Here is a 24,058-nt window from a genome sequence, read left to right on the forward strand (position 1 = left end):
GCACAAATTCCTAGGAAGACACAAACTATCAAAACTGACTCAAGAAGAAATAGAAAATCTGAATAGACCTATAGTAAGTAAGGACATTAAATCGGTAGTTAAAAACTTCCCAACAAAGAAAAGCTCAGGACCAGAAGGCTTCATTGGAGAATTCTATCAAACATTTACGTAAGAATTAACACCAATTCTCAAGCTCCTCACAAAATTTGAAAAGGAGGGAACACTTTTTTTTTCCTGAGGAAGATTCACCCTGAGCTAACATCTGTTGCCACTCTACCTCTTTTTTTGCTTGAGGATGATAGCCCTGAGCTAACATCTGTGACAGTCTTCCTCCACTTTATATGTGGGTCACCACCACAGCATGGCTGACAAGTGCTGTAGGTCTGCACCTGGGATCCAAACCCCCAAACCCAGGCCACCAAAACGGAGCATGCTGAACTTAATCACTACACCATGGGGCTTGGCCCCAAAAAAGGAGAGAACACTTTTTAACTCTTTCTATAAGGCCAGCATTCCCCTGATACAAGAGCCAGACAAAGGGGCTACAGGAAAAAGAAAACTCAGAACAATATGCCTTCTGAGTATCAGTGCCAAAATCCTCAGCAAAATATTAGCAAACTGAATTCAACAGCATATTAAAAGGATTATACACTGAGATCAAGTGAGATTTATCACAGGAACACAAGGGTAGTTAGACATATGAAATCAATGAATCTAACACACCATATTAATGGAATGAAGGAAGAAACAAATATCACCTGAATTGATACAGAAAAAACATTAACAAAATCCAACGCCCTTTCATGATAAATACACTCAGTAAACTAGGAAGAAAAGAACTTCCTCAACATGATAAAGACCATATATGAAAAATCCACAGCTAACATTGTGCTCAGTAGTGAAAGACTGAAAGCTTTTCTTCTAAGATCAAGAACAAGACAAGGATCTCTGCTTTTGCCACTACTATTTAACATAGTTTTGGAAGATCTAACAAGAGTAATTCGGCAAGAAAAAGAAAGAAAAGCACCCAAATAGGAAAGGAAAAAGTACATCTAAAGTTATGCAAGAATAAAATGGCTTCCTCTGAAAGTTACGAGGAAGGAAATTTGAACACTACATACACGAGAATGGTGACCATAGCAATATTCAGTGTGCATATCATCTTATGAGAATTATCCACTGTTTGCAATTTACAGTAAATGAAGAGAATTGTTTGGATTTATACTATGTAGTGTGATTATCCTTCATTTATTCCTAAACCAATATGTTTACTATACATATATACATCATTATTAGAGGGCAGACATTACAAGATCACGCTGCCATTCAAAATTAAGGTGCCACATTTTTATTACGAACAAATGGCATACAAAATGCAATATATACCTATGAAAATGAAAAAAATGTCATAGAGTGGTATTTATGAATGAGATTGGTCACAATGAAATGGGATTTTATTTTATACAAGTGGGAAAGATTTATCATAAATATGCAGACCCATCTATAACATTGAAAAAGAAGCAGCAGAAGGGAAACAACGCTCTTGCCTAAAGATCAATTTGCTTTGCAAATTGGAATAACGTTGGAATAATGGGTTTGGCAGGAGGTGGTTTCTTGTTCTTTGTGTGAGATTTCCCAAATCCATTGTTGATTTCATTGTTAATAACAGTCATAATTGGGTAATTCAGTATCTCTTGGTAAGCTTCCAACAACTCTGAAGTCATGAGATCTCGGATCAGACTTAGAAGTACAAACCTTTTTGCATCTGAGCTCTCCAACCAGCAAAGTGCTAATGTACACAGGAGTCCCTGGACCATTCACAGTATTCTTTTGAGCCGCATTTCCACCTTTCCCAGATGCATGCTCAGCCTTAGCAATTCTGGCTTTTTCTGCTTCAACTTGTTTGGGGTTATTCAACAGCACCCACTAGTGAGGCAAACCCAAAGAGAAGACAAGCAACGAGTCATTCATCAAGAGCCTTAGTGTACGATACTTTGGGGAGTTCAGCAGCAAGGTTTGTGCACTCAGAGGCCAAGCTGAGTACTGAGAAGATACCCAGGGGCATTCCGGCAGCACTGGTATCTGGATTGATCCAGAAGGAAAGCCAAGAGAGAACCACAATCAGCAGGGTTGGGGCATAGACACCCATCGTGGAAAACCCTATCTGTCTCCTTAGGGTGAAGATGACTTCTACATGTGTGTAGTAGCCAGTACCTTCATAGTATTTTGTACAGTTACACCATATTCAATATCCTCCTTTTTAATATCAAATTGAGGCAGCACAATTTTTTCTAACTGAGAGGATCCCCTGACTGCCAGACAAATCGTAAATCATCAGTTGTGTAAACAAAGCTCTTAAATTGTGTCTTACAATGTTGTGTGTGCACGGGAAACAAAGTCAAGTTCAAAGGGCGTGAAAGACAATAGATAACCTCACGCTGACGAGGACATCTCCATCCCCCAAAATAAAGAGGATGTTTTCCTGTGTTACATCATAAAAATTGGCACTTTTTTCATTTGGAAAAAACTAATTAAGTTTCCACGGACACTTGTATGTTGTGGGATCCACTGTCAGTGCATCTAAGCCCCGAAAATCTCCAGGGAGCTTCAGCCTGGGATCGTTCCATTTTTGTCTCAGGAAGATGTTAACTCTACAGTCCATTGTTGTCTCTTGAATGGATCCAAAACTGTTAATAAAAAGGTTGACTATCAACAGGGATGCTTTTGAAATTCGGTCCTATCCTGGGATCATATCTGACCAATAGCTTGTGCAGGATGCTGCCAGTGGCATTGGCAGGTACTCAGGCAAGGTTCTGTACTGGACTGCTGGCTTTAAATCAAAGATTACAGTGAGGTGATTGCTAAGATCCCTTCAACTGAGAATCTGGTTCTGCCTGTAGTGGATGCTGAGGTGCTGCGTCCCCCAGATTGCCCCTTCAGAACTGAGGCTGCTGCCAGGAACGTTCACAAATTAATATTTTTCACCCTGTCACAAGAGTTTGTTCATTAACTTGTTGGTTTGTTCCTCCTTGTTGATTCCTTACTTGCTGAATCGGACAGTATGTAGGTAAAGAAAAGCTCTGTGATTAAACCACGTCAGGAATTTGTGTACAAGATGGCAACTAATAACTGCTTTAAAATTAGCATATAGCCATGTCTGTACCTTACCAAGTATTGTCTTTCTTTTCCTAGAACTTTGAGAAGATAATGCGTAGAAGATCGCATCATCACATAACTTTGTGGCACTGCTCCCTGGGAGGAATAATAAGAACGATATTCTATGGAGGAAAACTCAATGTTACCTCAAGTTAAAAATTCACCTCAACCACGTGAAAAACACGTGGCTATGCATAATAATAGTAATAGAAAAATGTAACCCCGCCATAATCTTTATGTTTAGTTTTACCCTGTCTTTCAGAGGATTTAAGGTGGCTTATTTAAATGCACACAAGATTCAACAAAATAATTGGGGAGGAATGTGGAATATGGGAAAGAAGAGAGTAGAATAAATTTAATGAAGCCAGAAGTGAAGTTATAGGCAAAATGCATGCTTCAAGGCCCTAATGTATGTTTACAGGTTGGCCAAAATTTTGACTCTAAGCATTCCAGCAGGAAAGGCCTGAATGCTGATTGTTGCACGGCACATGTCTGTGCAGCTTGCTCCCCTGTACCTGATCTCAGGCGTCCATGCCCTCTAGGTCTGTGTGGCCATGGCCCACCCCTGCCCACCTGACCATCTGCCTGGGACAAGTGGGTGCCCCTGATGTGGAGGCTGGAAAGGTTGTTAGAGCCAGATCCTATATGGCCCTACTGCCCTTATGAGATGTGAGGCTTCTCTCCAGATCTCTGCTTTTTCATCTGCTCTCTCTGCACTGGGCAAGGGGGGTAGCTATGGTCTCTGCCAACCCAAACTGCCATCTCTGCTCTCCTCCAGGCTGCTACGCTGTGGTGGAGCCATCCAAGCTCCAAGACTGATAAGACAGAGGTTAATTCTCTGGGACCCCTTTCAGGGGAGGTGGGGCACTGGACACGCACAGCAGCTGCTTCCCTCCCCTAGGAGAAGCCAAGAGGTAAGGGATCTCTTTCTGACTGTACAGTGCTATGCTGGAGGCAGGGACTCCAGGCAGAGGATGTCCTGAATCTCTCTACCAGCTTTGGTGCGTCTGGTTTCATAGTCATCTAGAGTACAGGAGCCTTTCACTTAGTTTCTGCATTTCTCACAAAGGGAATTTGTCCATGAATTCTTGCTGAGTTGGTGAGTTTGCAGGAGGAAAGATGGTCCAAGGCGTCCTACTCTGCCATCTTGCTGACGTCACTTCTTGATCGTTTGGTAACACATTACTCACCTCAAAACTCAGATGTTCTAACATTCTGTTTGAGAAACACACCTGTGGATATTCATCTGAATTGTTACACTATACAAAATCTAGTTACATGTGAATGATCAGTAAGGATATTTCTCAATTTTTCTTCAGAATGCATTTCTTTAAAAAAATTAGTGTAAATCAATTATTGGCTTTCTTTGAACCGTGTAGAGAAATAAGTATAGTAAAAATATTCACTTCCTCCCTTCCTTCACACTCCACACTCTCTCAAATTCCATTATCTGCTGCTTTACATGCCTGATAGCATGGGTATTCCTTACATGATTGTGTTAAGTGGCTCACTGTTATGAACTCAGAAATGGTCCAGAACTTCAAAAACGTTAAAACAACACTCTCTTAAAGTTAGTAATGCATTTTACCAGTAGATGGCATGCTTCACTCAGTTGTCTATAGATGTGTACATCTGAACAAAGATTTTATAAGCAAGACATAGAGAAAGGCTTTTTCTTTTGGATCATAGAGTTAGCTGGAGGTAAGTAGTCAGAAATCTAATAATCAACGTCCAAAGAAATCCATTCAATTAAACCTTAGTTTGCATTGGTCTTGAGGGGACTGACTTCAGTGGGGAGGACACAGCAGCACAGGCAGGCATAAAGGGGCTAGGGTTGGCAGTCCTTGGAAATATCTTCTTGCCCCTGGGGAGAAAGGTTAGAAAAGTCTAGAGCATTGTCAAGGCTCCAGCTAAGTGGGCTGATTTTGAATCTCGGCTGGACTCTAGGCAGAAAATGCATGTCCTGGGCCATTGTGAATGAGGCAATTGAGGACTGCCAAATCGGTGGGCACAGCGTGGAGCTCTGGGCTGAGATTTGTAGGCATGATGAGGAGCACAAGATGGGGGGTATGAGTCTGAATACAGAGAGTGGCTCGGAAGGGAGGCAATGGTAAGCCTGTGAGGGACGCGTCTCTATCCCAACAGCCAAAGAGAGCTGGGGCTGAGGTCTGTGTCTTCATGAATTCTACTACACGGAACAGCCACTACCGTGTAGGACTGCCTCAGTCATGCACCTTGGTCCTGAAGCCAGAGTTTCTTTGATTGCCCTACTTAACCCCTCTAGCCCCCTTCCAAAATGAGACCCGAAGCATTCCTGGTTGGCTTCTAATACTTTCCAGCATCCCCTCCCTTAGTCCTGTTCCTTGTAAGCAGCTGCCCTGCAGAAAATGGACAGATTTCCCAAAATATGCTATACTCTATTTTATGGCCCCTTTCCTGGACCCTTTGGTGCCCTTTCCTTCCACTGAAGTGGGTCCGCTGGTCCTGATGCTTGCCTGGTCCATCTGCACGCGCTCATCCCTTGGAGCTACTCTGGATGACCTCCAGAGCCACATTTTTATGCCTTCAATAAAGGGAGAAAGTTGACTAAGCAACTGTCTATGTGATTTTCGGCTGCCGAAACATTTCAGCGACATAATGAAAATTTGAAATTATTACAGGACTAAAAATGTTAATGAATTTTAAAAACCCATGTCCTTGATTTAACAACAGCATTTTAGATAGACCTCAATACCATGATGGAATTTTATTCATAAAACCATTTTTTGCTTAACCTCAGTTTTCTACGCCTCATTTTATTATTTGTATGATTATAATTTGTGAGATTTGGGATCAGCCCTCTGGGTAGGAGTCTTCTCTGTTAGCTAAGTTTAATTGCTAATATAGCATGCTCTTTTCAAAGTGTATCACTAATGGGATGCAAACTTGCCAGTATAAAGTGGTTCTCATCTAGATTTTATAGCTACATATTAGGATTATCTAATTATAAAACTAATCTCATGCAAATATCGCAGCTAAATATATTAGACTTATGCTGTCTGATCCTGTAAAGGCAAAATTACACATCATGGACTTTATTGCTGCCATTAATTACCTCTTAAAAACGTTTCCTTACATTCTAGTAGAAAGAGACCTCTCTTAGGTAGACAAGTAAATACCGTAAGATCTATAGTTGTAGTCAGCACATTTTGTCGCTTGACACCACCACTTTATAGATTGTGCTGAAAACGTCATGGTAAAATGTCAATATTCTTATAACTGTCAGACTGTGATGGCCATGAAGGCCATGAGTCACAGCCTAACTACAGACACCATAATTGACCAGGTATCCAGACACGAGGGTGTGAAATTCACTGCTACCTTTGCACCATGACAGGGCTGCCCATGGGCTGCTCCCAGCTGATGGTTGAGTGTGCCCAGATACTAAGGCAGAGCTGTCCCTGGGAGATGAGGGTAGGCTGGCGTGGCTGAGGTGTCCCCATAGCCTTGTCAAACTTTCCTTAGACATTGAAGCAGTCTGAAATGCGTCCACCCATCCCTCCTTGCCTCTTCCCTCTTTCTGAAAGCTCTCCCAGCCCTGTTCAGCCCCTGCCCGTTCTCTCTCACAGGTGAAAATCCTTCCACATTGAATTTAATCCCATTTGGCACCTGCTTCTCTGAGGACCCAGACTAACACAGACATAATCAATGAAGTAGTTTTCATGTTTGCACATCTGCATGGCTTAAAACCATGCTACGTTCCATCTCTCTCTCTGATAATAGTAGTATTTTCTAATTATAAAAGTAACACATGTCCATTAGACAGAATACAGAAGAGCATTTATGCCTTGCACTCTGCACTCTTTTGTGTTCCTTTTTTTTTTTTTCTGGTCCTGAGAATTCAATAACAGTGGAAAATTATTTGTGTCATAAAAGCCTGCCCTACTCTGGCAGGTGGAACCACATTTAAAACTCATTCTCACAAGTTATGGGCAAAATAAACTCTGATGCATCCATGCTATGCAGCTGTGGAGAATGAAAATGCAGTTGTATTTCTTTACATGGAAAGATGTTTATGCTACGTTATTAAATTCATATGCCCAAACAGAAAGTTTGGAAGAATTCACACCAAAATGCTAATTTTGACATTTTGGGTGCTTTTGTTTTCATTTTTTCTTTTTTGTTTATCTCTGCTGTTTGAATAATAAAAAAGGGGGATATTTCATTGCCATTTTAGGGTGAAGCATCTCCTTTGGGGTACTTACGTTAAGGGAGATACTCTATCCCAGGTGCTCCATTGAGCTGGAGAACCTGACATTGTTTGCTATCAGTTGTCACAAAGCTGACAAGTGACTAAAATTTTTGGTTGGCATGCCAGTCACTAGATGTATCTCTCAGGGTAAGATGCTTCCCAGAAAGTGTTTTCCTGGGCTGGCCTGGTGGTGTATTGGTTAAGTTTGCACGTTCCGCTTCCACGGCCAGGGTTTGCCGGTTCGGATCCTGGGTGCGGATCTACACACTGCTTGTCGAGCCATGCCGTGGCAGGTGTCCCACATAAAAGTAGAGGGAGATGGGTAAGGATGTTAGCTCAGGGCCAGTCTTCCTCAGCAAAAAAGAGGAGGATTGGCAGCAGATGTTAGCTCAAGGCTAATCTTCCTCAAAAAAAAAAAAGTGTTTCCCCACTAGGAAAACACTAGAAAATATGGTCAGTACTAGCTTTATCAGACTACAGTCAGTAGCAGAAATTTGTTCTCCTATTGCTCTTTCTATGGTGATAAATGAGTGTTCTCTCTAATAGAGCAGTTTTATGTTCCTGAACAATCAGTGCACTTTAGCCTGGTATGCTAACAGTGAGTAGCTCTGGGGGACCTGTTGTTTCGACAACTATATGTGAGACATCAGCCAAGCCTGCATGCAGGCTTTCTCCAGCATGCTAGATTATGACTTCTGAGGTCCTATTCAGGTTTTTCATTCTGTGATTCCAAATAACCATTTCTGCTTTTTGAATTGGTGACAGCAGCAGGTAGAGATTTGTGGTAAAAATGTGCCCTTCTTTTTTCTTTGGGGACTGGTTCTGCCAAACAGAAGGCCCCTCGAGCCAGCTCAAGTAAAGGCGCTTTACTGTAAGTTTGCAATAGACGATGTTATAAGCACCCAAGGCTAGAAACCAAAAGTGTGGTCCAACTGCATTGGTTTCAAACTGGAAAGTAAGAAATTAAGGATATTTATCTAAGTTCTCATGCGTCTTGAAAGAAGCGTGGACAGAGAGAAAATCAATTGGCATTTCTGCTACATCCAAATTCTTTGGTTTCTCTAGCTGATCAGTTATATTATTAAATTTGATTCACCGAAAAAAACTGAGGAGGTTGCATAGGCTTTCCCCAGAAATCAAAAAATCTATCATCTATCTATCTATTATCTGTCTATCTATTAACTGTCTCTCTATCATCTATCTATCATCTAGTATCTATTATCTATCTATCTATCTATCTATCTATCAACCTTATCTATCTATCTATCTATCTATCTATCAACCTTATCCCCGTCGAGATACTCAATCATTCATTCCCCAGGTGCCTGGAATATTGGAGTGTTAAGAAAGTTGTCAGCGATGGCTCACAGATGGAGAGAGGAGCTTCGCCCAAGATGACATCCAGTTCCCAGCTGAAATTTATAAAAACCATGGGAGGGAGGAAACAATCCTAGTGAGGAGTTGGAAAGTCAGCACTTTGATACATCTGTGGTCCAAGCATTCCGGAGGATAACTGACAATATGATCAAGAATTTGCTTTGCTGAGCATACTTGGGCCAGCAATGCTACTTAAATGAACACATCCCAAAGAACTGATTAAGGATGTGCACAGATATTAGCTACCAAGATGTTTATTCAGTTACTCAGTATGTTCAGTTAAGAAACAACCTAATACCTAGTAACATAAGGGTTTGTTGAGTAATGCATATCATGGAGTACAACGCAGCAGTTATAAATGAGGTGGCATCAGCTTTATTGACATGAGAACCAATCCCAGTAAAGGGTCAAGTGAAGAAGGCGTGTTATGAAACTATGTATAATGGGTTCCTAGTTCTATTTTTATCAAATCACTATATACATGCATAGGAAATACCTGAAAAATTATCTACCAAAATACTAGCACTGATTGCCTCTGCATTGTGGTGAGTGGGATTAGGTAGGATTTTAATTGTATTTATTTTTATTTTTATTTTTGGTGAGGAAGATTGGCCCTGAGCTAACATCTGTTGCCAATCTCCCTCTTTTTGCTTGAGGAAGATTGTCCCTGAGCTAACATCTGTGCCAATCTTCCTCTATTTTGTATGTGGGACATCGCCACAGTGTGGCTTGAGGGGCAGTGTGTAGGTCTGTGCCCGGGATCTGAACCCGCAAACCCTGGGCCACCAAAGCGGAGCACGTGCACTTAACCACTATGCCACTTGGCTGGCGCCAATTGTATTATTTTTCACTTTATGCGTTTTTGAATGCTTTATAGAAAAGACACATTTACTGTATTATTGAAAGACCAACAAAATTCTTAAAAAAAAATAAATGCCTCCAGTTTTCCTCAATTACAAAATGTGTTGATAAACATATTGCAAAATGTTATTTTTTCTGATTAAAGTAACCCAACTTTCAAATAATTCCCATTTCAGAGATAGAACCTTAGCTTTCCTTTCCATATATTTATGTTTACTTCCTCTCATGTATTCAGATGCAGAAAATATTTAAGTAAGAAAAATAAATTTTTGGCTCTCACACAAAGGCCACTTCCCTACTTGGTATATATAACTCAGTGTGGGCTGACGTTCATTTTCAACTTTTTTGTAATAAATAACAAGGCAGCGGCATAGCTAATCTTTTATCAATTAATCAAACTGATAAATGTGCCTAATTAAGTTTTTGCATAACATTCAGTATATGATTTCAGTTAAATAGTCCAAGTAAACAGTGTTTAAATGTGTAGGCATCTCCAAATTCTTATGGTATTGTGTTGCACTTAAAAAAAAGGTTTTACATAAGTGTTTTTTCTCCTTTTCCACGGAGAGTTCCATTTCTAACTCCCTTCCTGCAGAAAATTCCTACTATGCTGAGGAGGTAAGCTAGCCTACCTGGGCCTTTTAATGGCCTTTCCAAAGTTTCTTTAGTTTGGATACTATGCTTAACACCTGTCTGGCTTTCCTTAAGAGCCAAAGAGGTTGGCCGCTGCATAGCAGAAATGCACCCCGCGTGTTTTATTGATATCCCTGTGTGGGTCCATCTATTGGGTTCCTTTAGCTCTACTGCCCTGGGGTAGCAATGCAGACAAAGTTACACTTTCAGAAGGAGATGGGACCCTGTGCCGGCATTCCCATAACCCTCTGTCTCCACTCTCCCCTGGCTTACCCACACCCTCACTTCTGTGTCTCAATGGCTGCAGAGATGAAATGAAATTATTTGTTAATTATTTTGTGTGAATGCAATAGGTAACTTACCCTTTCTCCGAGAAGCAGGGACAATGGTAAATTTAGAAGAGAAATTACTCTTAAGCTTTCAGATTGTTCCTCCACATCTTTGAATAGTGGGTGGACCAGTGACCGTAATCACCATTTCCAGGCGCAGACCTGGTGTGTGGCAGTGGTGATTGGATCCTGGCCCTCCGGCCTCAGCCCACGGCACCCTTGTAAGCACCAGCAATCAGCAGACAGAAAATTCTCTCAGGTTTGGCATCAAGACACTAGGATGTCCTGGGACGTAAGATGAGTACCGCACCCACAGGTGTAAAAGACTTGGGAGTTGACTAACCGCTACCCAAATCATAAAGGAGAAACAATATCTGTTTCTGGTCCTACTTCAAGGGTACTGATGAGAAGCACGGCGATTGTACAATCAGAGCATCTCCACTAAGCACGGTCACCAGAAAACAAGTGTCCAGGTGCTGCGTGTCTGCCTTTCCCTTTTCTATATTTATCATTGCTCTTGTTTTAGTTTTCTGAGTTTTCTAGCTAAAAACAGAGTAGAAAGTCTTCTTTATAAAAAAAACTCATTACAATTTTCCATATCCTACTTTTCTAGATTGTTCAAAAATGCCCTTTCGTTACAAAAATTCTCCTGTAAACAGTAAACATGCAAAGATCTTTTATTCTTTTTTTTGAGGAAGATTAGCCCTGAGCTAACATCCACCACCAATCCTCCTCTTTTTGCTGAGGAAGACTGGCCCTGAGCTAACACCTGTTCCCATCTTCCTCTACTTTATATGTGGGATGCCTGCCACAGCATGGCTTGATAAGTGGTGTAGGTCTGCGCCTGGGATCCGAACCAGTGAACCCCAGGCCGCTGAAGGGGTGCATGTGAACTTAACCACTGCACCACCCAGCCGGCCCCTACACATAAAGATCTTTTAAACATTCATTCTTCTTGCTCTCCTCCTTAGAAGCACTGTATTTTCGATCACATTTTAAAATATCACTAACATTCTAACAACCGAAGTCAAACTGAAGCAAAACATATTGTCCAAAAAAAAGCTAGGTGTTTTGTTTGTAATATGGCATTTATTTTACAATGCACATATTAGGTCAAACGGTACAACAGAAGCACGTTTTCCCCACGTGGAGATCTCGGAGAGGATGCTCACAGGCTACTCTGAATGCGAGAAGCTTCCCCACCAGCTTTCATATACCTTCCCCACCAAAGGACATACTGACCACTATGGCTTGTGGCGGCTTAAAAAGAAAAACTGAAGCATATCATTAAGGAAAGTGCTGCAAGATGTGTCTACGGAGGGTACCGCAGTCGTTAAGGCAGGGGCGTGTGGCCTTCCGCAGGCCGTCTGGGCACTGCCTGGCCTCATCCTGAGAGGAAGTCCCCATTTTGGAAAGCAGTTAGCTCACACTTTTTTCTGGTTGGTTCTCTTTTGGGCACTCCTAGCTTTAATGTTCTTCTTGGCGCTGGCTGGCTTGGGAGCAGGCTGCTTTCCCTTCGGTTTGGGGGGATTACTACGACTGGTGCGCCCAGCTGTTCGCTTCTTGTCCTGGATTGTTCTCTGCTGTTCCTGAAGCCTCTCTTCCCACTGCTGGGAGGCAATTTGTAAACATGTAAATACATCTCACCCCTTTATGCTGTTAAACTAATATCCCAATTAATACCGTTTTTTCACTGTAATATGTCAATCACGACAACAACAATTATAATAGCTACCCTACCTTGTTGAGCACGTATCATGAACCAGATGGTTTGGGAAGTGCTCAATAATATACGATGAAGTCTTGACATGCATTCATTTCATTGAAACTCACAATAGCCCTTCGAGGTGGACACCCTTGTCATGACCAGGAAACAAGCACACCCAGGTTATTTGCAGAAGGTCACACAGCTGGTGACTGTCAGAGTTGGGATTCAAATTCAGCAGAGCTGTTGTAGAATCCCAGGCCCTAACTGTGCAAATTTTCCCACAGGCCCTATAATGCAACGTGCCCACACAGTAATGCCTTCTAACAAAGGCTCTGACACGGCGAAAAGCAGAAATTTACCCAGCCTCACTAGGAATCAGGGGTCTCTTACCACACTTATGAGTTCACCTAATTCTCTTACACCCAGAGGAAGACAGAAGCCCCGCCCACATGTAGTCATCCTCAATCAAGGGTTAGCTACCCAGAAGTGAGGAGAAATGAGTCATTCTGGATAGTCAAGTTCCCTTCATAGAAAAGGAGTTGCTTTCTAAATAGCTGCAGGTAACAGAAAAAGGTAAAAATGAGTCTGCTTGAATAGACAGTGCTTTTTATTATAACACGTGTCCCGACTTGGTTAGAGTATAGTTCAGTCAGCAAAACGTCTGAGCACGACCACAGGCCAGGAGTGGTTCTAGGCAACAGAAATACAGTGAAACGAAAAACACTGTCCCCATCCTCCTAGGGCACCATTTTAGTCTGTTCAATAATCAGCTCATTACTGTATGTTGCTATCACATGGTGATACTTTTGTATTCTTCTATTGGAGCATTTGCTGCCAGAGTGAATGGCCCAAACAGCTGTGACTGTTGAAAGCTTCCTTTCCTCTCCACAGTCTCAGGTCCTCGTGGTGGACTTGCTGTCTACACTGATGCTTCTAATCTACTGCAGTCTTGGGAACCAGATAACCAATCCTGCTAGAATCTCCTGTCCAGTAAGACTAAGCATGCTCCCGAGCAGCTCATGAGTTTCCAGCCCAGATGTAGCAGTAGTGCTTGGTTCTTTTATTCAGAAATGCACTGACGTAGAGAGGCTGTGTTGAAACTACCTTCTCCATAAGTCAGGATTAATACGCCCTCTCCCCTTGCTCGGGAATTCTTACTCATGCAAACTAAGAGGACACAGGCAACAGCAGTGCCTTCTGGAAACCTGAAAACACAAATTCTCCTGAATAATTCTAACCATATTTTCAGGAGAGGGGATGCTTTAAAAATTTCAAACCAATGATCTGATTTATTTAGTTCTGGTATGATTTCACATCTTTGGGCAAAAAATTATTCTAACTCCTTTAATTGAATTACCAATATTTCTATGATGTTACCACTAAAATCATGGTTTTGGCCACAAAATAATTGCCTTTTGTATATGACTTATTTTGACAAAGGCCTTAAAATTATTTTAAATACAGGGAAAGATTCTGCTTTGTATAGTGATAGGGTGAGTTAGAATAGCTACACTCTTAACTGCCTACTCAAAGACAAATTCTGCTGTCACTGCTGGCACCTATGATAGCTTGGATGTGAAAGAATGTGAAGAATTCCCAAATTATATAAAATTTCTTTACACATACTTAAGTCCATCTTCATAGTATTGCTAATTATACTTACTATGGATCTTTTACTAAGTTGATCTCTCCATTTTTCAACTAAACAATTTTCAAGAAGCATCATCCTGAAAAAAAGGAATTTATCTTAATAAGCAACTTCTGATTATGAAAGCCAAAAGTTGAAAAATACAAAGAATTGTAGAAAACAAAATTCTTCAATAACCCTTAACCCCACAAGCAACCATTTCTATTTTATTGGCATTTCCTTTCATTCTTCCTTGTACTTATATACACATATTTAGATCACATTGTATATTCAGGTCATACTACACATTTCCTTTTATCATTGTATTATATGCATTTTCTTATATAATTAGAATAACTTAAAAACATAACTTTAATATCACATAATATTACAACTATGGATATCCGTAATATATTTAACAATTTCTCTACCGTTGAACTTCCCTCTTTTGCTTAGCTATCATCACCTGTGTTGCACTGAATAGCCTTGTGTATATACTGGTGTGCACTGGCTTATTATTTCCTTAAGACAGAGTTCTGAAAGTAGACTTACTGAGTCAAAGAGTATACTTTTTTTATGGTTTTCAATGCACAGTGCCAAATTGTTTTCAAAATAGTTGAACTTTCATTCAATTCACTAACATTAAGAGGAGGTAAAAATGGAGGTTAAAGTTTGGCACGCTCTGCTTTGGCAGCCCGGGTTCACTTCCCAGGTGCAGAACCACACCACTCGTCTGTCAGTAGCCATGCTGTGGTGGTGGCTCACGTAGAAGAACTAGAAGGACCTACAACTAGAATATACAACTATGTGCTCTGCCAAAAAAAAAGAGGTAAAAGTGGGATCTTCTTTTTATTTGGATAGGAGAATTAAGGAAGTGAATATTTTAATGTTTAATTACTGTCTGTATCTCTTCTCCTGGAACTTGTCTGTATGGATTTATTTACACACATTTCTATAGTGTAGTCTTGATGTTTAAAATATTAATTTATATGAACTCTTCATAGAGTAAGATTACTATTGTTTTGTCATACCTGTTGCAAGTTTTCTGTTTCTCTCTTTTTATATGTGATTTTTATGTACGTGATATTATGTCAACAAATATGTGTACTGACATTTTCCTTTGTGATTTCTGACATTATTTTTATGTTTACAAAGTGTTTTGCCATTCAGATATCACATGTTTATTTACCTAAGTTTATCCTCTTTGATTAGGTTTTAAAAATATTTCTCTCTTTAATTCATTTGAAATTTATTTTACGGTACAGTATAAAGTGCAAACGTGTTCTATTTTCCCAAATAAAGTATTTGCAACACTTACTAAATAATAATTTAATTTCCTACTGATTTGCCATATTTCCTTCATAATATAAGCTCTTTTATGCGTTAGAATCTGTTTTGAGACTTTTCCTCTGGTTTAGTTTAGCTACCTGTCGACTCTTGCACCACATGGTTTGAACGAGTGTAGCATGACACCAGTTTTGCATGTTTCATTAGGCAAATTTACTCTCATCCTGCTTATTTTCACAATCTCCTTTTCACGCCCTTACCAGTTTATTCTTCCAAATGATCATTAGCATCATTTGTGAAGACAGGAATCCTAATCATCCAAAAAATTTTTCCTGGATTTTGATGAGAATTACATTAAATCCATAAAGTAACTTGGGAAATATGACAGGAAAGCTGTTATTTAATTCACTTATAATCCATTTATCTGTCCAAGTAGAATTTAATGACTAGCCACCTGGTACCTCCCCAGAACTGCATCTTCTACTGTAGTGGATACAAGTGCCATGCAAGAGACGAGCCCAGAAATATCCATTCAACATCCATTCATGCGGCTGCTCTAGAGACACGAGTGGAAGAACAGCTGTAAAGCCAAGACCACAGGCGGTCGACACGGTATGTGGAGGGTACCAAGGACCGAGTGAGCACAGAATAAGAAAGAATTCAAGAGACGGCAGTTCCAAAGGTGGGTTTTTGTTTTCTGTTTTTGTGTTTTGGAGAAATAGAGTCTTGAGCTGTATCTAGAAGAAACAGATGAGCATTAATGGCAGAGAATCAAAGGGAAGAACTGTTATATAAAAATGAGTTATTTTGCTGGAGAAGAGTATTACAGCAAGTTAGGAGGCTCATCCTGGAACCTATGCTGAAGTGTTTGATTTTTATATTATAAGGAATGTACTGATATATAAAAAGATGCCAAGGAAAGAGATGTGGGGAGACACCCACTCCTAGCTAGTGATCTGAGTATGTACGTGTGTGAGTGTGCGTGTGCCTACGTGTGTGCGTAATACTCTAGCAAACAAATATTGCAAACTAAGAGTATATAAGGAAACTCTGTGGAACTGTAGGTCCACACTCAAATGGCTGTCTTTACTTGATCTCTAAGTTATTAAAGAGACCTTAAAAAAAATTCAGTATTTGCCACACTAAGATTGATTTGAATGATTTGAAAAGAACTGGTTTCACTCAAAGTAATTTATCTGCCTATAAGCTTTTGAAATCATTTAATGAATTCTGAAACTGACTTTTAAAGATTCCATCCAAATGCTCATACTTCTACTTTTCCCTAATTCTGTGAAGTATTGATATTTAGGATACATGATACTCCAACGGAGGCATCTATTAAAACTGCTTTTTAAAAAGCTAGTGCTGTCTTTTTTTAACCATGACTGCTGAATGGGATTCACGTTTTCGTAAGCTGTAGGCAGTTTCCTCTGCCCCTCCGTGCCTACCGTGAGCGCCACTCGTAACACATGATGAGAACATCTTGATGGGGCAGGATGTGAGGACACTGGCAGGAAGAATTCGTAATGAGCGGGACTTGAGTACGAGGGATCGGGGAAGAAGACTTGAAGATCTCTTTCACATCCACCACTGTTGTTACTTCATTGCAGCCACTCCTCTGCACGGCTTTTATTTTGGCATGAATGACTGCAATTTAAAAATCGATACAAGTGTTGTTGAAGCCTTTGGAGAAAAATAAGGATGGTGTATTCGTGCCAACTCCTGAGCCTCTCTTAAAGAATCACTCCTGTAATTATGGTCATGTCCAAGCTGCCCAAAGGCAGAAAAAAGCCCACACAATCATACGCTAAATGTAAGGCCTCCCATATTGTCAACATTGTCTTGAAAGTTCTGAATCGGGCTGCAAGATGTAAAAGCGAATTGACAAGCGGGCTTAGTCTGGGTTCTGCCTTGGGGTGGGTGACTGCTCCTCATTGGGCCATAAATAGGGTTTGAACAGAGGAACCTTCTCAGCCTTTGATGTTGTTAGTGCCTACGGGCCGATTCTGACTCCTAGGGACCCTGTGTACAGCAGAGCGGAACCCTGCCTGGCCATTTGCACCATCCTCTTATCTTCCGGCCCTGTATCAGACAGTGTTCTGCTGCTATTCATAGGGTTTTCCTGGCCATAGGGTTCTCAGCCTTAAAATTCTATAATTCTAAAATTAGCTTTTTGTTGTCATTGCCAAAAACATATTAGGAAATTTAGTTACATAGAATGTCAATAAAAATTTCATAGAAACAAATATTTGTTTAGATTCTGCTTTGTGAGGATCTGAAGTGAGAATCATATATTCTCAGATTCAGAAGCCACCCTAAAGTCTGTATGGTTCAAGCACCCATCTGATGTTTGAACTTCCGCTGTGCTGTTCCAGAGGAAGTTAATAGAGTCGTAACATTTTCGAACTGGAAGGAGTCTGTGAAGATCACTGTTCTCAATCTTTTAATTTCCCAGACTGTCACAGTGAGGTCTGTGGCGAGGAGAGGTAGAACGGTTATTACAGATGCCTGCTAATGTCAGTGTGTCTGGTCACGTTTTAAATTCTGGCTTTTTTGGTCCCTTGCTATTACTGCCTGCTGTGGAGTTGTAATCAGCCTAGTATGGACCTGCTTGGATTCCATCCTAGGAAGCCGGTTACAAAGGAGCCAAAGGATTTAAATAGAAAATGTTTTCATCATCAAAGTCAGTACGAGGCAATGATGCCCCAGGGGACAGCATGACAGTGAAGCTCAGATTAGTAACTAAGACTGGATAATGTCAGATGAGGGACAGAGTAGATCAGATTACGACAATATCCACATAGAACAGGCTTTCAAAAAACAACCACCAAAAGCTAGTAGAAAAGATAGTGTATTTGTTTTTTTTGGTTGAATTACCCACATTGGCTATGTACAATTCGCAAATCTGAAAACCTAAATTAGAGGCTATTTTTTCAGACTTTTATATTGCCATGATCTTCCTCCTTTCATGATGTTTCCATCCTTCCTCCTTTTATATATTGTGGAATATATAATATAAATGTTCTTAAGATATAAAATTTCAGTTTGAAATATAGAAAACTAAGTCAGCCAATAAAACGAACATTTTTCCCCAAAGAGTTTCTATTTCAACAGAAATAATTTAAGAAATGCAAAGAAACATAAAATAGCCCAAATAGACAATTTAAAAGATGGTGTTTTTAATTAAATTTACTTCCAAAGGATGACAGTACAATCCAGTTTATTTAAAATATTCAAAATAGCGTGATTGACTTGTTCTTTGAAAGAAGTGCTGACTTGTTCTTTCAAATAAGAAAGAAGAGGGCATTTACGCTATGACAATCCTTGCAGCAAGAGGTTCTTGTGAGTAACATATTCCCACAATTTCTTTAATATGTTAAATATCTGTAGTTAGTTATAAGTAAAAAGATACACTGCAGTTCTTAATTCCTGGGCCTCTGGGCCTCAGATAATCCACTTCCTGGATCACTCGCCCATCCTTCCCACAGCAATGAAATCTTAGGAAGAGAACAAGTGAGGTGTGCTGTCCTGGCTGAGCCGCACCTCTCACCAAGACAAGGAAATGATGTTAACCTTATAATCTCATCCACATCACTGTTGTCCCTTGGGTAATTTACTTTGTTTTCACTTGATTTACCCAGAAGAGCAAGAAGTTTTACAGTTGTTATTGTGCCATCGAGAACCCACTAATTAACTAGAAAAATCACCAGCCCTCTTTACTTTGTGACTAGCAGACCTGGCTTTGTAAGGTGCCAAGTCCCCAAGTGAATCATGTCATCAGATAACTTACCATAACTGTAGTTTTTGCTCAGATAATTGGCCAGAGTTGGCTTCACCTTTTTGCACTTGCACCGGTCTAAAGAAGATAAAAGAGCGACAAAAAGTTGGAAAAGGGTTCAGAAATCACTCCAGGGAGAAGAAAGAGAGAGAAACTTGAGGATAAAGAACTCACCTGGGCTTAGGCGTTTACAGTCAACGTCAAGAGGCCTCTCCTGTACCATCATGTCTGGCGTGATGTCTATCCACTTAACGTCTGAAACACACATAGGGCCACATGGATGGGGTCAGTCATTTGGTCTGTTCACCTAGCTGGAATAAGGAACCACCTGGAGACATAAACTAACACAGCATCACAGAAAATAATACTCAAGAGTAGAAATGGTGTGTGATCGCCGACTGCTCCTTTTGTATAGACATCCTGGGCTTAGGAAAGAAGACTTGGGGCGAGCCTGCCTATCCAGCAGGAACGGATGTGAACGCACGTCCATTTCACCTGGCTGATACGCACAGCCAACCTGGAGAGAGTACCTCACTCCCTCCCAAATCCATTTTAAAACGTTGATTTTCCAAGTTAGTTTACACTAATCAAAACAACCAGAACATTTCGGAATCCCCACCTCACATTTTGCAGTGCAGAAACACAGCTCCATAACCCGAAACCAGCATAACCCTCTATCATTTACATAATTTAAGCAATAAATATATTTTTTTCTCAAACTCCGAATTAGAGAGGAGTTTCTATTTCTCCCTTCACTTTAGCTCTCTTCCTTCACGTTTTGGGCATTGGTCTGAGGTATAGCTTCATAAACTAGACTAAAGCAACACCATAATCTCTTAAATGTGCAGCAACTTGAGTCAAGGATAAAAGAATGCAAAAACATTCTTAGGCTTCATTTCAAGCAGTGGAGTTAAACCTGCTCCTTCTTCCCAGAAAAGCAGCAAAATGACCAAAGAGAAAAAAAGGAATCGGAAGCGGAGATCCAGTTAACTACGATGCCACGGATGGTGGCTCCTGGTCAAAGACAGTGAAACAGACATCACAGTTTTCCAGGGTGACTCGATTTACAAACTGCACTCCTGGTGGGGAGTCATGACTCCTACTGCTGTTTCAAAAAGAGCTTTCAAGAGCTAACACTAAATGGAGACTTCCTGTGGGATTGTTTTAAGGATTAAATGATGCATGTAAAGGGCTTAATGCTGGCTCAGGCCCTGGAAAACCCTATATACTTGTTTACTGCTAATGCTGCTATCATTATTATTACTGTAAAGGAAGATGTCCCCAATGGCTCCTTTTATAAGCACCCCCCCCCCCCCCCCCCTTATGGGACACTTTTCTTCAGCTCCCTATACAGAAGCCAGACTTTTCCAGAAGTCACCAGCCCCTCCCACCTCCTCCAACCCTTAGAAGTGGGATAGGAGGCTGACCGACCACCCGCTGGCTGCTGTAGGTGTGGCCGCCGGGTTCTCACATGGGAGCGACAGCCAAGGGTGCCTCCTCAGCCCCCTCGGTCCTTCCTTGGGCCTTACCCTCCGGAAGGTCAGTGACTATGGCCTCGGGCGAGATGCACACGCCTCGGTCATAGACAGGCAGCTCCTCGCAGGCCAGGCTCTCGGGCCAGCTGTGGTTGTACATCTTCATGAGCGGCTCGCAGTCGTCGCGCGCGCGCTGGCACACCGACTTGCACGGCTTGATGGGGTCGTGCAGGAACTCCAGGGTGCAGATGGGCGCGTACATGGCGCAGAGGAAGAAGCGCAGCACCGCGCTGCAGTTCACGTCCACCAGCTCCTCGTACTGCTCGATGGCCAGGATGGCGTTCTCCTGCGTGCTGTGGTGCAGGTGGTTGGGCATCCGCGTGATGTTCCAGGGCATGTGCCGGCACATGGGGATGCGCACCGCCTCGCAGGGCGCGCCGCGCACGCCCAGCGCCAGGCGCAGCCACAGGCACAGCGCGGTCAGGATGGAGAGGAGCATGGCCCTGCTGTCCCGCGCCGCGACCCCGACAGGCAGAATGGGCCCTTCTCTTGCCGCCCCCCCTAGTCTGTCGCTCTCTCCTCTCCGAGCAGGCAGTCCTTCAGGGCACAGGAGAGGCTGTCTCCCCAAACTCCCGTCGGCAGCGATGTGGGGCCGCGGGGGCCGGCCGGGGATATCCGCCGTCCGGCGTACAGAGCTCGAGCAGCGCCAGCCCTCGGTCTCCCGGGCGCAAAGCCGCCCTGGCAGTTCCAGTCCTGGACCCGGCAGCTCCGAGCGCAGCCAGCCACGGCCATTGCACGACCCTATTTATCCCGACACCTCCCCTGACGTGGGCTCCAAACGCTCCCTTGCCAACTGCAGGCGCGGCGCGGGCTCCCCCTCGGCCGCCCCACCCCCAGCCCTCACTTTGCAGAAGCGGTGACATCATCTCCTCCGGGCCACAGCCCAGGGCTGGGATCCTGCATTCCACCAAAGTCCCTCCTTTTTAGTCTGGCCAGTCCTTTTTCTTCGGATCAAGAAAAAGAGCCTCTGGCAGTCGTTTTGGACACCGGATCCAAGGGAGACTTTCAAGAGAGAGCAAGACGCTCTTTTGACGCTGAACTTTGCACCTTCTGCCTTATAGGTTCCCCCAATAGAGAGATGGAGGGGAGCGGGAACTTCTGCTGCCCTTTAATTCTGAAACACACTTGCTTTCCCCAGTAGGGGGCATGAGAAGGGGGTGAGTGGTGAGACTATTGGGTGAGGCGGAGGGGAGGCGGGATGGGCGAGGGGTGGTGGTGGTTCGGTAACTGTTGAAAATGTATGGACACGTTACGTAAACAAACACTCCCCCCCCCCCCCCCCCCCCCCCCCCCCCCGTAGGGGGTTTGTTACTGTTGTGGCTAGTAGACATTAGTTTGGGCTCAGGTTTTTCCAAAATGGCATTTGGTCTGTACCTGCTCCAGGAAGAGAACTGCAATAGCATCTTCTAGTTTGGGAAATGTCTTCCATCAACCGACATTCCCCCTTCCTTCAACTCCCTATTCCTCTCTCCAATATGAATGAAACCAGGAGAAAACAAAGAAAACTTTGGACACCACAGTCTGAAAGATTTTATCCCCTTCATGCCAAGTGATTTCCAACCCAGCAGCCTAAAATCTTAGTTTTTCATGTGTTTGGAAACTTATTTAAATTGAGTAAGAAGCTGTCTACCATGGAAAGCAACTATGTATGTTTTGTTTTTTCTTTTATCTCATTTTTATTAGGAAGAAATAGTAAAACCCACTGCTGGCTCAGCCATCCACAGAAAAGGGAGATTTTATTGTTGCGACTGTACATCAATCTTCAGGCAGTAAGATTTCTGGTATATGATATTTTCTTAGGGCATTAGAATATGAAAACATGTTCTCTGAATGCTAATCTTTAAAAACATAGTTTCTGGAAATCTGAACTTAAGGCAGACAAGTTTTTTTCTCTAAAGCTTAGACCCACAAAGTTAATTTAGTTTTGACTCTGATCAAGACTGAGAATGGAAACAGCCCAAGGAGCAAAAAGCCCAATTGACACTTATGCTGGGCTGGGCATGGTGCTACGTGCTGTACAGGTATCATCTTATTTTTTTTTTTTTTTATAATGAATCAAACATGGTAAGTTAAAAGGATAAGTGAGACAAATACATTTCAAGATTTACCTAAGGAGTTCACTTCTATTTAGGGCAAGCCCAGGGCATCCAGATGCAGTCAGGTCAACCTAGAGAGCTATTCCAGTTTTCCACAGGAAAGATCTCAAGTTCCAAAGGTGCCAAGCCAGGCTAATGAAATATCAAGCAAAGAGGATAACCCAGATGACATCTCAAGCCGTTTCCAGCAGTAAAATCCAATGGGTCTAAACCTCTGGCTAAGTGGAAAATATTTTCAGCCTGAATTCCTACAAGGGAAAAAAATACAGTTTTCAGGCACAGCTGAATTCCCTACCCCTCTCCTGAGAGTTGTTTGAAGACAGCCGACGTGGAGAGGGCTCAGACTTCTGCAGCCAGTGGAACCTGCTGCATTTGTTTAACTGGGAAGTACCATGTCACAACATTTCAGGTACTCTGATGTCCTCAGATGGCATGTCCTTTAAGAAAGGGGGAGGAGAAGTTAAGAGTCCTTCTCCGTAAAGCTCTTTACTTACCCGAGTAGGTCCATTGGCTGTCTGTCCCTAACGTTTCTACTGAGGGATTCATCAGGAGATTCTGTCAACCAGCGTCCCTCTTCCTGCTCGGCTTTTGCACTCAATCCATTACCCTGTGCTCAACATTGACTTGCCGAAAGCTCACGTGACTGAGGAAGTTCCCCTGGTCAGTGGCTTCTCTCTGACGGTTCCCTTTCAGTTTCTTCAAGGGCCTGCTTCTCTGCCCATCCTTTAAACTTCTGGAGTTCTCCAGTGCTCCGTCCTCAGTCCTCTTCTCGCTCTCCACACTCCCCACTGCTCCAGGTTTTCTCACCCTCAGCACTATTGACATTGATCATTCTTCATTGGGTGGGGGTGCTGTCCTGTGCATTGTGGGAAGTTTAGTAGCATCCCTGGCCTCCTCCCACTAGATGCCAGTGACAGCTTGCCTTCCACCCCATTGTGATAATCAAAGGTGTCTCCAGATATTGCCAGCTGTCTCCTGGGGGGCAACATCACCCCACGTGGAGAAGCACTGTTGTACTCTTTGGCTTAAGTTACCACCTAGATGCCAATGGCTTCCAAACCCAGACCCTTAGCCCTGCTGGTTTCTGGAAGGGTTTGTCCAACTGTCCCCTGGGTATTTCCACCTGCATATCCCATGGTCATCTCAAAGTGAACTAATCCTAAACTGATTTATCTTCTTTCCTTACTCAGGACTGACCTCCCAGTGACCCAAACCAGAAACCTTTCCCTCCGAGTCAAAATCCTTCCCAACTCTGTTCCACCCTCTCCACACCTACCACCACCACCTTAGCTCGGATAATCAGTGTCTCTTGTCTGGATTAGCCAAACATCTTCCTCCTCCTTCTCCCTGCCTTCCGCCTTGCCCTACCCATTCTCCACACTGACACCTGAGAGAGCTTCCTAGGGCATGTACCTGCTGACGCCCCTCCCTAACTTTACA

The 24,058-nt window shown here is 42.4% G+C and overlaps 1 protein-coding gene and 1 pseudogene across 1 annotated transcript; both read right to left on the reverse strand.

Annotated features, from left to right (window-relative positions):
• Positions 1-1,481: 1,481 nt before the first annotated feature.
• LOC124243286 (glycine receptor subunit beta-like) lies at positions 1,482-11,994 on the reverse strand (annotated as a pseudogene).
• Positions 11,663-21,220, reverse strand: SFRP4 (secreted frizzled related protein 4). The gene is made up of 6 exons (XM_046670004.1): positions 20,517-21,220; positions 19,162-19,242; positions 19,000-19,065; positions 16,658-16,856; positions 13,959-14,022; positions 11,663-12,197 (listed from the first exon to the last, which is right to left on the reverse strand). Exons 1-6 carry the CDS (start codon positions 20,959-20,961, stop codon positions 12,012-12,014), a joined length of 1,041 nt encoding a protein of 346 aa, XP_046525960.1. The 5' UTR covers positions 20,962-21,220; the 3' UTR covers positions 11,663-12,011.
• Between the last annotated feature and the right edge of the window lie 2,838 nt (positions 21,221-24,058).

This window comes from Equus quagga, chromosome 8 (assembly GCF_021613505.1).
Source record: "Equus quagga isolate Etosha38 chromosome 8, UCLA_HA_Equagga_1.0, whole genome shotgun sequence".
Taxonomy (NCBI): domain Eukaryota; kingdom Metazoa; phylum Chordata; class Mammalia; order Perissodactyla; family Equidae; genus Equus; species Equus quagga.

Coding starts and splice junctions, on each gene's coding strand:
- SFRP4 (XM_046670004.1), bottom strand. CDS start 20,961: ATGCTCCTCTCCATCCTGACCGCGCTGTGCCTGTGGCTGCGCCTGGCG. Junction 19,243..20,516: donor AGTCACTGACCTTCCGGAGG/GTAAGGCCCAAG, acceptor TGTGTGTTTCAG/ACGTTAAGTGGATAGACATC. Junction 12,198..13,958: donor AACTTAGTAAAAGATCCATA/GTAAGTATAATT, acceptor ATTGCCTCCCAG/CAGTGGGAAGAGAGGCTTCA.